The 14,736-nt window shown below is 47.6% G+C and overlaps 1 protein-coding gene across 1 annotated transcript in view; it reads right to left on the reverse strand.

The window, feature by feature from the left end:
* APC2 (APC regulator of WNT signaling pathway 2) overlaps nt 1–8,186 on the reverse strand; it is an 86,642-nt gene extending 78,456 nt beyond the window's left edge. The window contains exon 1 of the mRNA XM_060232842.1: nt 8,065–8,186. Within this exon, the coding sequence (XP_060088825.1) occupies nt 8,065–8,118 (54 nt within the window). The 5' untranslated portion in view covers nt 8,119–8,186. The remainder of the gene's footprint in view (nt 1–8,064) is intronic.
* Between the last annotated feature and the right edge of the window lie 6,550 nt (nt 8,187–14,736).

A 14,736-nucleotide genomic window follows, 5' to 3' on the forward strand; every position in this document is an offset into this window, starting at 1 on the left:
GGCTGAAGGTGAGTCCAAAAACGCCCTCTGTGTAAAGTAGCATTTCCTTTTGTCCGTCCTGAACCTCCTGCTCGCCAGCTTCAATGGATACCCTCCAGTTCTGGTGTTTTGGGAGAGGGAGAAAGTACTGCAGCCAAATGCAATAGCTCAGATAATTTTTCTATGGCAATAGGAGTCTAGTCGATGGGATGGAAGGCAGCATGGTTGGGGAGGGACGGTGGCTCAGTGGTAGAGCATCTTCTTGGTCAGCAGAAGGTCCCATGTTCAGTCCCCAGCATCTCCAACTAGGAAGGGTCCAGGCAGTAGGTGATGGAGAGATGGAGGGATGGGAGGCTCAGTGGTAGAGCATCTGCTTGGGAAGCAGAAGGTCCCATGTTCAGTCCCCGGCATCTCCAACTAAGAAGGGTCCAGGCAGTAGGTGATGGAGATGGAGGGACGGTGGCTCAGTGGTAGAGCATCTGTTTTGGAAGCAGAAGGTCCCAGGCTGAATCCCCAGCATCTCCAACTAAAAGGGGTCCAGGCAAGGAGGTGTGAAAAACCTCAGCTTGAGACCCTGGAGAGCCGCTGCCAGTCAGAGTAGACAAGACTGACTTTGATGGACTGAGGGTGTGATTCAGTAGAAAGCAGCTTCATATGTTCATATGTTCAATCCAGTCTCATCAGATCTCAAAGGCTAAGTAGAGTGAGTACATGAATGGGTGTTGTTGCACCTTCCCTATGAAGAAAGGCTGAAGAGTCTGAGACTTTTCCTTTAGAAGAGAGAAAACTAAGGTGAGGGGGATGTGATAGAGACTTCTAAAATTATGCATCAGGTAAAGAGAGTTGTCAAAAAGAACTTTTCCTCCCTCTCCCAAAGGACTAGAATTCAAGGGCATCCAATGTAGATTCTGGATGGACAAAAGGAAATATGTATTTACGCGCAGAGCAATTAAAATGTTGAATTTGCTGCCAGAGGATGTAGTGATGAACATGGGCATAGACATCTTTAAGAGAGTATTAGACAGATTCACGGAGGAGAGGTCTATCAGTGGCTACCAGCCGTGGTGACTGAGGGGAACCTTCACCTTCAGAGGCAGTTAGCCTCTCAATCCTAGAGCCAGGAGGCAACATTAGAGGAAGCTCTCAGTCTCTGTGCCCATTATTGGCCCTCCTGAGGAACTGGTTGGCCACCTTGTGAGGCAGGATACTGGATTAGATGGACCACTGGTCTGATCCAGAAGGGCTCTTCTGATGTCCTTATGAAGGCCTCAACCTCTCTGCCGTGTTGTTGGCCCTCCAGAGGAACTGGCTGGCCACTGTGCGAGACAGGGTGCTGGACTAGATGGACCACTGGTCTGATCTAGCAGGGCTCTTCTGTTCTTAGGAAGGCCTCGGCCTTTGTGCCCTGTTGTTGGCCCTCCGGAGGAACTGGTTGGCTACTGAGTGAGACAGGATGCTGGACTGGATGGACTACTGGTCTGATCCAGTAGGGCTCTTCTTGCGTTCTTATGGACGTGTTCTTAAACTTCACATTCAGGAGAAGTCTGTCTAAGATATACCAGAGCCAGGAGGCAACATCAAGGGAAGGCCTCGGCCTCTATGTCCTGTTCTCGGCCCTCCAGAGGAACCGGTTGGCCACTGTGTGAGACAGGATGGTGGACTAAATGAACCTCTGGTGTGATCCGGCAGAGCTCTTCTGATGTTCTTATCTGGGGAAGGCCTTGGCCTCTATGCCCTGCTGTTGGCCCTCCAGAGGAACTGTTTGGCCCCTGTGTGAGACAGGATGTCAGACTAGATGGACCACTGGTGTGATCCAGAAGGGTTCTTCTGATGTTCTTCTGTCTTTGCGACCACCAAGGAAGGTTCTGCAGAGAAAGCAATGGTGAACCACCTCAGATTCTCACTTGCCATGAAAGCCCTTTGCTGGAGTAGTTCTTAAATTGGCTGTGATTTGACGGCACTTTACATCCTCACAAAATTGTAGACTGCCTCTTATTTATTGAATTTCTTACACTGCCTGTCAGAGATAAGAGAACATAAGAACATAAAAGAAGCCATGTTGGATCAGGCCAATGGCCTATCCAGTCCAACACGCTGTGTCACATAAGAACATAAGAGAAGCCATGTTGGATCAGGCCAGTGGCCTATCCAGTCCAACACTCTGTGTCACATAAGAACATAAGAGAAGCCATGTTGGATCAGGCCAGTGGCATATCCAGTCCAACACTCTGTGTCACATAAGAACATAAGAGAAAACATGTTGGATCAGGCCAATGGCCTATCCAGTCCAACACTCTGTGTCACATAAGAACATAAGAGAAGCCATGTTGGATCAGGCCACTGGCCTATCCAGTCCAACACTCTGTGTCACATAAGAACATAAGAGAAGCCATGTTGGATCAGGCCAATGGCCTATCCAGTCCAACATTCTGTGTCACAGAAGAACATAAGAGAAGCCATGTTGGATCAGGCCAATGGCCTATCCAGTCCAACACTCTGTGTCACATAAGAACATAAGAGAAGCCATGTTGGATCAGGCCAATGGCCTATTCAGTCCAACACTCTGTGTCACATAAGAACATAAGAGAAGCCATGTTGGATCAGGCCAGTGGCCTATCCAGTCCAACACTCTGTGTCACATAAGAGAAGCCATGTTGGATCAGGCCAGTGGCCTATCCAGTCCAACACTCTGTGTCACATAAGAGAAGCCATGTTGGATCAGGCCAGTGGCCTATCCAGTCCAACACTCTGTGTCACTTAAGAACATAAGAGAAGCCATGTTGGATCAGGCCAATAGGCCATCCAGTCCAACACTCTGTGTCACATAAGAGAAGCCATGTTGGATCAGGCCAATGGCCTATTCAGTCCAACACTCTGTGTCACATAAGAACATAAGAGAAGCCATATTGGATCAGACCAATGGCCTATCCAGTCCAACACTCTGTGTCACATAAGAACATAAGCGAAGCCATGTTGGATCAGGCCAATGGCCTATCCAGTCCAACACTCTGTGTCACATAAGAGAAGCCATGTTGGATCAGGCCAATAGGCCATCCAGTCCAACACTCTGTGTCACATAAGAGAAGCCATATTGGATCAGGCCAATGGCCTATTCAGTCCAACACTCTGTGTCACATAAGAACATAAGAGAAGCCATGTTGGATCAGGCCAATGGCCTATCCAGTCCAACACTCTGTGTCACATAAGAGAAGCCATGTTGGATCAGGCCAATGGCCTATCCAGTGCAACACTCTGTGTCACATAAGAACATAAGAGAAGCCATGTTGGATCAGACCAATGGCCTATCCAGTCCAACACTCTGTGTCACATAAGAACATAAGAGAAGCCATGTTGGATCAGACCAATGGCCTATCCAGTCCAACGTGTGACTGACTGACTGACTGAACACTCTGTGTCACATAAGAACATAAGAGAAGCCATGTTGGATCAGGCCAATGGCCCATCCAGGCCAACACTCTGTGTCACATAAGAACATAAGAGAAGCCATGTTGGATCAGGCCAATGGCCCATCCAGTCCAGCACTCTGTGTCACATAAGAACATAAGAGAAGCCATGTTGGATCAGGCCAGTGGCCCCTCCAGTCCAACACTCTGTGTCACATAAGAACATAAGAGAAGCCATGTTGGATCAGGCCAATGGCCCATCCAGTCCAACACTGTGTGTCACATAAGAACATAAGAGAAGCCATGTTGGATCAGGCCAATGGCCTATCCAGTCCAACACTCTGTGTCACATAAGAACATAAGAGAAGCCATGTTGGATCAGGCCAATGGCCTATCCAGTCCAACACTCTGTGTCACATAAGAACATAAGAGAAGCCATGTTGGATCAGGCCAATGGCCTATCCAGTCCAACACTCTGTGTCACATAAGAGAAGCCATGTTGGATCAGGCCAATGGCCTATCCAGTCCAACACTCTGTGTCACATAAGAACATAAGAGAAGCCATGTTGGATCAAACCAATGGCCCATCCAGTCCAACACTCTGTGTCACATAAGAACATAAGAGAAGCCATTTTGGATCAGACCAATGGCCCATCCAGTCCAACACTCTGTGTCACATAAGAACAGAAGAGAAGCTATGCTGGATCAGGCCAATGCTCAGGCCACCCAGTCCAACACTCTGTGTCACATAAGAACAGAAGAGAAGCCATGCTGGATCAGACCAATGGCCCATCCAGTCCAACACTCTGTGTCACATAAGAACATAAGAGAAGCCATGTTGGATCAGGCCAATGGCCTATTCAGTCCAACACTCTGTGTCACATAAGAACATAAGAGAAGCCATGTTGGATCAGGCCAATGGCCTATCCAGTCCAACACTCTGTGTCACGTAAGAGAAGCCATGTTGGATCAGGCCAATGGCCTATCCAGTCCAACACTCTGTGTCACATAAGAACATAAGAGAAGCCATGTTGGATCAGACCAATGGCCTATCCAGTCCAACACTCTGTGTCACATAAGAACATAAGAGAAGCCATGTTGGATCAGGCCAATGGCCCATCCAGTCCAACACTCTGTGTCACATAAGAACATAATAGAAGCCATGTTGGATCAGGCCAATGGCCCCTCCAGTCCAACACTGTGTGTCACATAAGAACAGAAGAGAAGCCATGTTGGATCAGGCCAATGGCCCCTCCAGCCCAACACTCTGTGTCACATAAGAACATAAGAGAAGCCATGTTGGATCAGGCCAGTGGCCCATCGAGTCCAACACTCTGTGTCACATAAGAACATAAGAGAAGCCATGTTGGATCAGGCCAGTGGCCCATCCAGTCCAACACAGTGGCCAAAAAAACACAGTGCCATCAGGAGGTCCACTAGTGGGGCCAGGACCCTAGAGGCCCTCCCACTGTGCCCCCCCCCAAGCAACAAGAACGCAGAGCATCACTGCCCCGGACAGAGAGTTCCAACAATATGCTGTGCCTAACATCCACTGATGGACCTCTGCTCCAGATGTTTATCCATAAAAATATTTTTGTGATGGCACTCATCATCAGTACTAAGCACCGCCACCTTTCCTCAGGGCCAGTAAATCAGCAATAGAGTGTGCACATTTAGAAAGGCAGGTAGAAAGACAACCAGAATGTCCCCAGATCAACTTCTACTTGTCCCTCACAGATAGCCTCAGCCACAGCTTAGGAGAACCCCTGCTTCTCTGTCACCATTTACTCCCTGAAGATAACAACACTGGCCTTCTTTGCAGGGCTGTCATAAGGATGATCAGAGAAATTACTCTTTTCTTAAAAGGGGACAGCTGCAATCCCCTTCTTCTACAGTCTATTGAGCCCTCAGAAATGGTTCTGTCCCACCCAGCCCCACCCAAGAACAGCCTAATATGAATCCACAGAGGGAAGTGGGAATTGGCAGAAATCGACGCAGTCTTATCTATGCATAACTGGTGCCTTTAAGAAAAAAACCACCCCCAAGAAAGCACTTCTGTCTAATGGAATGGTTTTCTATATTTTGTAATCCAGTTTGAGTCCATACAAGAAAGGCGGGCTACCAATAAAGCAAACAAGCAAAGCAAGAAGCTACCCTCTGCGTCTCTGCATGAGTTCTTGGGCTTGCCTGCTTCTGGTCACACACCAACTTTTCTCATAAAATGACAACTGCTTGATTAATTTGCTAATTACGCAGAGATCACAGAAAACCTTTTGGAACCTCATGAGCTTTCAATGCAAGGGCACCGCCAAGCACAGAGGTATGATCCTGTATCTTACAAGTCAGAGGGAATTTATTTATTGATTTTATTTACTGGGCTTATATCCTGCCCTTTCCCGTCAACGGGCTCAAGGCGGATCACAACATATAACACTAAAAACCTACAGATCAAAGTTAAAACACCACATTAAAATTAAACAGTAGAAGCAATAAACCAATAAACAGTAGAAGCAATAAACCAATACATGAAACGCACCACTGGCGGAAAGGGCACAGCATATCAAATAACCAGTTATAGGCCCACATTAAATGACGGTAGTAGCAATCAGATAGCACTGCAGTTAGGGCACAATGTCAACACAAGGGAGGCCAAATGACGGAATAAGAGGACACCCGCTGCCTCAACCATAAGCCTGGTGGAACAGCTCTGTCTTGCAGGTCCTACAAAATGGCAGTAGTTTGGGTAGGGCCCAGATCTCCACAGGGAGCTGCTTCCACCAGGAAGGGGCCAGGACCGAAAAGGCCCTGGTCTTGGTTGAGGCAACTCAGATGTCCTTAGGGCCAGGGGTGGTCAGGAGGTGCTGTGAAGCCGATCGCAACGACCTCTGCGGCGTATATGGGGAAAGGCAGTCCCTCAGGTATATTGGTCCCAGACCGCGTAAGGCTTCAAATGTCAGCACCAAAACCTTGAAGTGGATCCAGTACTCAATATGGGCCTCCTCGTCCTGTTACAGTTATGTCTCTGGCTCGAGGCCACAAGGATCCCTAACAGGTCAAAAACAACAGGCAGTCGGGCCAGGTTTCAGTCTTGGGATGCACAGGAATCTCATGTAGCCAAATGAAGAAGAAGAAGGAGTAGATATTGGATTTATATCCCACCCTCCACTCCGAAGAGTCTCAGAGCGGCTCACAAGCTCCTTTACCTTTCTCCCCCACAACAGACACCCTGTGAGGTGGGTGGGGCTGGAGAGGGCTCTCCCAGCAGCTGCCCTTTCAAGGACAACCTCTGCCAGAGCTATGGCTGACCCAAGGCCATTCCAGCAGGTGCAAGTGGAGGAGTGGGGAATCAAACCCGGTTCTCTCAGATAAGAGAGCTCTGGCTGAGCCAAGGCCATTCCAGCAGCTGCAAGTGGAGGAGTGGGGAATCAAACCTGGTTCTCCCAGATAAGAGAGGTCTGCCTGACCCAAGGCCATTCCAGCAGCTGCAAGTGGAGGAGTGGGGAATCAAACCTGGTTCTCCCAGATGAGAGAGCTCTGGCTGACCCAAGGCCATGCCAGCAGGTGCAAGTGGAGGAGTGGGGAATCAAACCCGGTTCTCCCAGATAAGAGAGCTCTGGCTGACCCAAGGCCATTCCAGCAGCTGCAAGTGGAGGAGTGGGGAATCAAACCTGGTTCTCCCAGATAAGAGAGCTCTGGCTGACCCCAGGCCATTCCAGCAGCTGCAAGGGGAGGAGTGGGGAATCAAACCTGGTTCTCCCAGATAAGAGAGCTCTGCCTGACCCAAGGCATTCCAGCAGCTGCAAGTGGAGGAGCGGGGAATCAAACCCGGTTCTCCCAGATAAGAGTCCGCACACTTCACCACTACACCAAACTGGCTCTCCATATGGAAATTCCATATACAGAGGCGATATATCTCTGAATACCAGGCAGCGGGAAGAATGACAGAGCAACATCACTGCACGAGATTCTCTGTGGCTTCTTTCCAGCTGCTTTCAGAACCCGCCTTATGGACCTCTGGGTCTGGTCCAGTCAGGCAGACTGGCTGTTCTTATGCTCAACGGGTTTGGAGTTCAGGGGGTACACTTACACCCCCCCAGTCCCTCTTCCACCTGTGCATGCCTTTGACGGGTGGTGCCGAACCGGCAGAGCTTTTCGTGCAGCGAAGGCAAAATAAAGATGGCGAATGTTTTGGGGGCAGCACCCCCGTCCAATCTGCCCCCTCCCTCTCTCCCCCTGCACACAGACCCTTCAGCCAACACAGCCCATCTCGCCGGGCAACAAGGGGGCCAGAACTGTGCCGTGCCCATGGTCTGTGGGGAGACAGGGTTTTACACAGGAGGAGCAGGCATGACACTACAGCGTTCCCAACAAGACCACCCTCAAAATCACAAGCTGTACTTCAACAGACAGGAAACCCCTCTGCTGGCACTGTCCTTCCACCCATCCGCCCTGAATTTAATCACCTTCTCTCCCCCCCCCCCCAACAATTTCTCATTCTCCCTTGCCCGAGGAGCCTGTTTAAAATGCTGCTCAGGATGGCAGAGGCCCTGCAGAAACACCGCTGGAAATCCAACAGCTCCGCTTTCCCTCCTGAATCGGTGCCCAGACCCCTTTCTGCCACTCCTTTGAGCCAGGCCACTGCCTCTTCTAGGGCCAAAGCCAAAGGAGAGAGAGCTCCTACCTCATCCCCAAAGAAGGTCGAATGGAGGAACGAGAGAATCCACAGCAATCCCATGAATACTGCATCCTTCCCCGGCCCTCACTGGTCTGTCTCTGTCTCCGCTTCTGATGGGCTTGGCTTTCAGCAGCGACAAATGCCTGTTCTGTTGCACTGCTGCAGTCGCTAGGGGGCAGTGTGGAGCTGGCAGCGGGTTGCTAGGGAAAATATTTATAGGGAACATCAGCCGAAGTTGGAGGTACACACAGGCCACAAGAAACTGGAAGGTTCTGAAAGTCAGGAGCTTCCAGCACCTGGAAGAGGAGGATGCTTCTCTCTGGAGGACATCTGTCATTCCAACAGTCGTCTTCAACCCCTGGGAGAGGTCACTCAGATAGTTCACAGAGGGCCGCCTGCCAAGACACTGGCTGCTAAAACACTGCATTTTTGGTGTCTTGTTCTGTTGCCAGATTGGTATAATGCTTAAGTGCATAGGCCGGGGGTGGCCAAACTGTGGCTCGGGAGCCACATGTGGATCTTTCACACGTATTGTGTGGCTCTCAAAGCCACCCCCCCCATCAGCCAGCTTGGAGAAACCATTTGTCTTGTTAAATCATTTGTCCAAGCCAAGTCAGCCAGCTGCTTGGAGAATGCATGTAAATTTAAAGTTGCTTTCATTCCACCTCTCCTTCCCACCATGTATCTTCCTTCCTTCCTTCCTTCCTTCCTTCCTTCCTTCCTTCCTTCCTTCCTTCCTTCCTTCCTTCCTTCCTTCCTTCCTTCCTTCCTTCCTTCCTATAAAGGCTTTTGATAAAGTTCCACATACTATCCTTGTTGACAAGTTGGTAAAATGTGGTTTGGGAAAAAATTCTGTTACCATAAGGTGGATCAGTAACTGGTTGACAGATTGCACCGAAAGAGTGCTTGTGAATGGTTCCTCATCCTCTTGGAGAGGAGTGACAAGTGGAGTACCTCAAGGATCTGTCCTGGGACCTGTTTTGTTCAACTTCTTTATCAATGATTTGGATGAAGGAATAGAGGGAATGCTTATTAAATTTGCAGATGATACGAAATTGGGAGGGGTTGCAAACACAGAAGAAGACAGAAACAGGATACAGGATGACCTTGACAGGGTGGAAAACTGGGCTAAAACCAATAAAATGAATTTTAACAGGGATAAATGCAAAGTTCTGCATTTAGGTAGGAAAAATCCAATGGATGGTTATAGGATGGGGGAGACTTGTCTTAGCAGTAGTATGTGCAAAAAGGATCTTGAGGTCTTAGTGGACCATATGCTGAACATGAGTCAACAGTAAGTCCTAGGAAGAAAGGTTGAAGGAGCTGGGGATGTTTAGCCTGGAGAGGAGGGGGCTGAGAGGTGATCTGATCACCATCTTCAAGGACTTGAAGGGCTGTCCTGTAGAGGATGGTGTTGAATTGTTTTCTGTGGCCCCGGAAGGTAGGACCAGAACCAATGGGTTGAAATTAAACCAAAAGAGTTTCCGGCTCAACATTAGCAAGAACTTCCTGACTGTTAGAGCGATTCCTCAGTGGAACAGGCTTCCTCCTTGGGAGGTGGTGGGCTCTCCTTCCTTGGAGGTTTTTCAACAGAGGCTAGATGGCCATCCGACAGCAATGAAGCTCCTGTGAATTTAGGGGGCGGTGTTTGCGAGTTTCCTGCATTGTGCAGGGGGTTGGACTAGATGACCCTAGAGGTCCCTTCCAACTCTATGATTCTATGACCCCTGGATTAGAGTCAGAAATGCCCTTTGAGGTCACGTCTGGGCTTTTTATGTAGAAAAGGCCCAGCAGGAACTCATTTGCATATTAGGCCGCACCTCCCGACATCACCATTGTTTCCCACAGGGCTTTTTTTGAAGAAAAAATCCAGCAGGAGCCTATTTGCATATTAGACCACACCCCTGGCATCAAGCCAGCCGAAACAGCATTCCTACTCAAAAAATGCCCGGGGTCACCTAGTCCAACCCCCTGCTCCATGCAGGAAATCCAGAGCTTTTAGATCCCCAACAAGAAACTGACAGCAGTTCGCTTTCTGCTGTGTATTCCACCGGTTTGACTTGTTATCATGAGGGCTGCCAGTCCCCAGGTGGGGGCAGGGGATCCCCCGGTTTGGAGGCCCTCTCCCTGCTTCAGGGTCATCAGAAAGGGGTGGGGAGGAGAATGTCTGCTGGGAATTCCATTATTCCCTATGGAGACCAACTAGAAAATTGATCTGCAGGTATCTGGGGCTTTGGGGGAGCTGGTTTGTGAGGTAGAGGCACCAGAGCGTCCGTATAGCATCCGGTGCCTCTCCTCAAAACACCCTCCAAGTTTCAAAAGGATTGGACCAGGGGGTCCAATTTGATGAGCCCCCAAAGAAGGTGCCCCTATCCTTCATTATTTCCAAAGGAGGGAAGGCATTTAAAAGATGTGCGGTCCCTTTAAATGCGATGGCCAGAACTCCCTTTGGAGTTCAATTATGCTTGTCACACCCTTGCTCCTGGCTCCACCCCCAAAGTCTCCTGGCTCCACCCCCCAAATTCTCCTGGCTCCACCCCCAAATTCTCCTGGCTCCACCCCCAACGTTCCCAGATATTTCTTGGATTGGACTTGGCAACTCTAGTTATCGCTAGGAAGTTTCTCCTAATGTTAAAATGAAGCCCACCCCACTGCCATTTAAACCCATTAGATCCAGGTTTTCTCTCTGAAACAGCAGAGTCAAAAGATGGAGAGGAGAACTCTGAGGCTCACCTATTGATTCGAACCAGCCAAGCTGTCCTTTCATAATAAACTTCTCACCCTGGACTGCAGGTTTCCTGGATGACACCCTGGGCAGACCCCACCCTTCTGCTTTCCCCGCCTGTCTCATCTGCTTCAAACTCACCTTAACTCAAATCTCCACCCTCAGCTCCATCCACTATTTATACCAAAATAAACCCCATGGGTGAGAGCATTTCCTGGTCTTTTCCACCGTCGTCTTTCCACAAAGGAAACTCCAGAGCCCGTTTTGGTCAAAGAATATTCTCTGGAGGAACACGAAAATCAAGAACCTCCTCGAGAAATTTATTGCCCAGGGAAAGGGGCCGTCAGCTCAAGAGACAATCGTAAGAACTTCAACCAGGTGAGCGCATGGCTCAAAACCTTTGAGAGTTCCAAACTCTTTGTTACAGAAAATGTGTGTGTGTGTTTTGGGGAGGAAGGGGGGAGAGGACACTCAAATACCTGCATGCAGCAGTTTACTTGAATGTATGAACATATGAAGCTGCCTTATACTGTTCATCCAAGTCAGTACTGTCTACTCAGACTGGCAGCGGCTCTCCAGGGTCTCCAGCTGAGGTTTTCCATGCCTATTTGCCTGGACCCTTTTGAGTTGGAGATGCCTGGGTTGAACGTGGGACCTTCTGCTTTCCAAGCAGATGCTCTACCATTAAGCCACTGTCCCTCCCCCACAGAGTTGGGGGGGAAATACCAATGAGGGTGACCAAGATGATTGGAGCACCTTCCCTTTGAGGAAAGGCTGAAGAGTTTGGGAATTTTTAGTTTAGAAAAGAGAAGACTAAGGGGAGGGGAACGTGATAGAGGTTTATAACATTATGCATCAACTGGAGAGAGTTGACAAGAGAACTTTTTCTCCCTCTCCAAAATATTAGATTTTTATAAAAGTGACAAAGAAATAAATGCTCCTTCTCCCAAAATATTGGAACACAGGGGCATCCAGAGAAGCTGATGGGCAGGAGGCTCAGGACAGACAAAAGGAAAGACTGCTTTAAACTGAGAAAGTTTAAAATGTGGAATTCACTGCCAGAGGATGTAGTGATGGCCACAGGAATAGATTCATGGAGGAGAAGTCTACCAATGGCTATTAGCCATGGTGGTGACTGAGGGGAACCTCCAAATTCAGGGGCACTATTCCTCTGACTCCCAGAGCAAGTTTGGTGCAGTGGTTAAGTTCACAGACTCTTATCTGGGAGAACGGGGTTTGGTTCCCCCACTCCTCCACTTGCACCTGCTGGAATGGCCTTGGGTCAGCCATAGCGCTCACAAGAGTTGTCCTTGAAAGGGCAGCTGCTGTGAAAGCTCTCTCAGCCCCACCTACCTCACAGGGTATCTGTTGTGGGGAGGGGAGGGGCAGGTAAAGGAGATTGTGATTGCTCTGGGACTCAGATTCAGAGTATAGGGCAGGATATAAATCCAATGTCGTCGTCTTCTTCAAGAGGCAACATCAGAGGAAGGTCTCAGCCTCCTTGCCCTGTTGTTGGCCCACCAGAGGAACTGGTTGGCCGCTGTGTGAGACGGGGTGCTGGACTAGAGGACCACTGATCTGATCCAGCAGGGTTCTTCAGAAGTTCTTATGAAGGCCTTGGCCTCTCTGCCCTGCTGTTGGCCTTCCAGAGGAACTGGTTGGCCACCATGTGAGACAGGATGGTGGACTAGACAGATGCACCACTGATCTGATCCAGCAGGGCTCTTTGTATGTCCTTATGAAGACCTCTATGCCCTGTTGTTGGCCTTCCAGAAGAACTGGTTGACCACTGTGTGAGACAGGATGCTGGAGTAGATCGACCACTGGTCTGATCCAGCAGGGCTCTTCTGATGTTCTAATGCTGCATTCCTCCTCCCCGCCCCCAGCCTTTCCACCATAACTACTCTGGCTCCGTTTCTTGTTAGACTTCAGCTGACACAGACAAATGGAGTCCAGAATGGAAGGGAGCAGTGAGTTCGTGGGCATTTTGGCTGTTCGCTTTGCACAAAGAAGAATCGATCATTTCTTGTAATGGGTTCTTTGGCAAGCTTTTGGGAACTGCAAAGTGAAATGTTTTCTTCTCCGGGCTGAGAGCACCACTCACTCTGGCAATGAGCTCGCGATGTGGCCGGGGAAGCAGATCAAGAGAGCAGGCCGTTTCCCACAGGCTCTGTTCCCGCTGCCGGGACGTTTGTCTTCATTTTTCACTCATTCTCTGTATCCCACCCACCTACCTTCATTCTTTCCTTTTGTTTTGTCATCAAGTGGCAGCTGATTTATGACCACCCCGTGGGGTTTTCAATGCAAGAGGCCAACGGAAGAGAGTGGCCAAGGCCTGCCTCTTGGACTTTCTTGGTGGTCTCCCAGTCAAGTACTAACTAGACTTAGCTTTCGAAATCTGACAAAATCAGGCTCGCTTGGACTACTGAGGTCTGGGGCCTATTTCTCACAAGCACCCAAATCAAAACAAACCATTACTTATTTATTTTCGGCCAATGGGACTTTGGTTTTAAATTGTGGTGGAACTTGTTGTAAAAACAATTTTTATTATTCTACAACATATTATATCACTATTTCATTCTTCTCTCAAATAAAAGTCAATATGTTGTATCACATTTCCACCTCCCCTCCTCCCTTTCAAGACTTCCCCAGCGTTACTTACAATATAAAAGCAATAAAGGTAATTTAACATTTTTTTAAAAACTGTTTAAAAAGAAAAAAGGAACTTATACTTCTTTATGGTTATTACCTCATTCGATTAATGATCCAATATATTACTAAATTAAGTCATGTTATCTATCTTATTATAATCTTTTAAGAAAGAACAAAATATTTTCTCATACTCTCATTTTAACTATCATTCTTGTCTCAGTAAATTAAAAATAGCTGATAAACAAGTTATCCATTATCAAATATCACCAAGTGTCCTTTCACTCTCCAATGTTCTTCCACATAGTTCTGAAACTTTCGCCATTCATTATTAAATTTTTCCATATCAAGTTCCTTTAGTGTTCTTGTTAATTTGTCCATTTCACTCCAGTGCATAGTTTTCATAACCCAGTCCCATTTTTCTGGAATTTTATTTTGCTTCCACAACTGCGCATACAATGTCCGTGCAGCTGAAAGCATGTACCAAAGTAATGTTCTGTCTTGCTTTGGGAAATTTTCTATTTGTAATCCCAACAAAAAGATTTCTGGTGCCTTCTTCACTTTGTATCCCAAAATCTTTGACATTTCTTGCTGGATCATTTGCCAATATTGTACAGCCCTTTCACAAGTCCACCACATATGGTAGAAGGACCCTTCATGTTTTTTACATTTCCAACATCGATCAGACATCTGGTTATTTGTTTTCGACAGTTTTTTTGGTATCATATACCATCTATACAACATTTTGTAACCATTTTCTTTTATGTTATTACATGTCGATATTTTCATAGAGTTCTTCCACAAGTATTCCCCTTGTTCCATCTGAATTTCCTTGTTTATATCAATTGCCCACTTTATCATTTGAGATTTTACCACTTCTTCCTCTGTAGACCATTTCAGTAACAGTTTATATACTTTATTTTACGTCCTCACCAAACAGCATTTTCTCCATTTCTGTTTCTTCTTGTCTTATTCCTTCATTCCTAATGTCCTGCTTCAGCAGACTTTTAATTTGTAACCTTTGAAACCAATTAAATTTATAATCCAATTCTTCTACTGATTTTAATTCTGCTTTGCCTCCTTGTATTTTTAACAATCGTTTATATGGTGACCATTTCTCTTCCTCAATATCCGAATATAACTTTATTACTTCCGTTGGCACAATCCACAGCGGTTTCCTCTCATCTCCATATTTTTGGTATTTCAACCAAGTTTTAAGCAAACTACTTCTTACATAATGATGTGAGAAAAAAACATCCATTTTACTTTTCCCATAGCACAAATATGCATGCCAACCAAAAACC

Source organism: Heteronotia binoei, chromosome 2, assembly GCF_032191835.1.
Source record: "Heteronotia binoei isolate CCM8104 ecotype False Entrance Well chromosome 2, APGP_CSIRO_Hbin_v1, whole genome shotgun sequence".
Taxonomy (NCBI): Eukaryota; Metazoa; Chordata; class Lepidosauria; order Squamata; family Gekkonidae; genus Heteronotia; species Heteronotia binoei.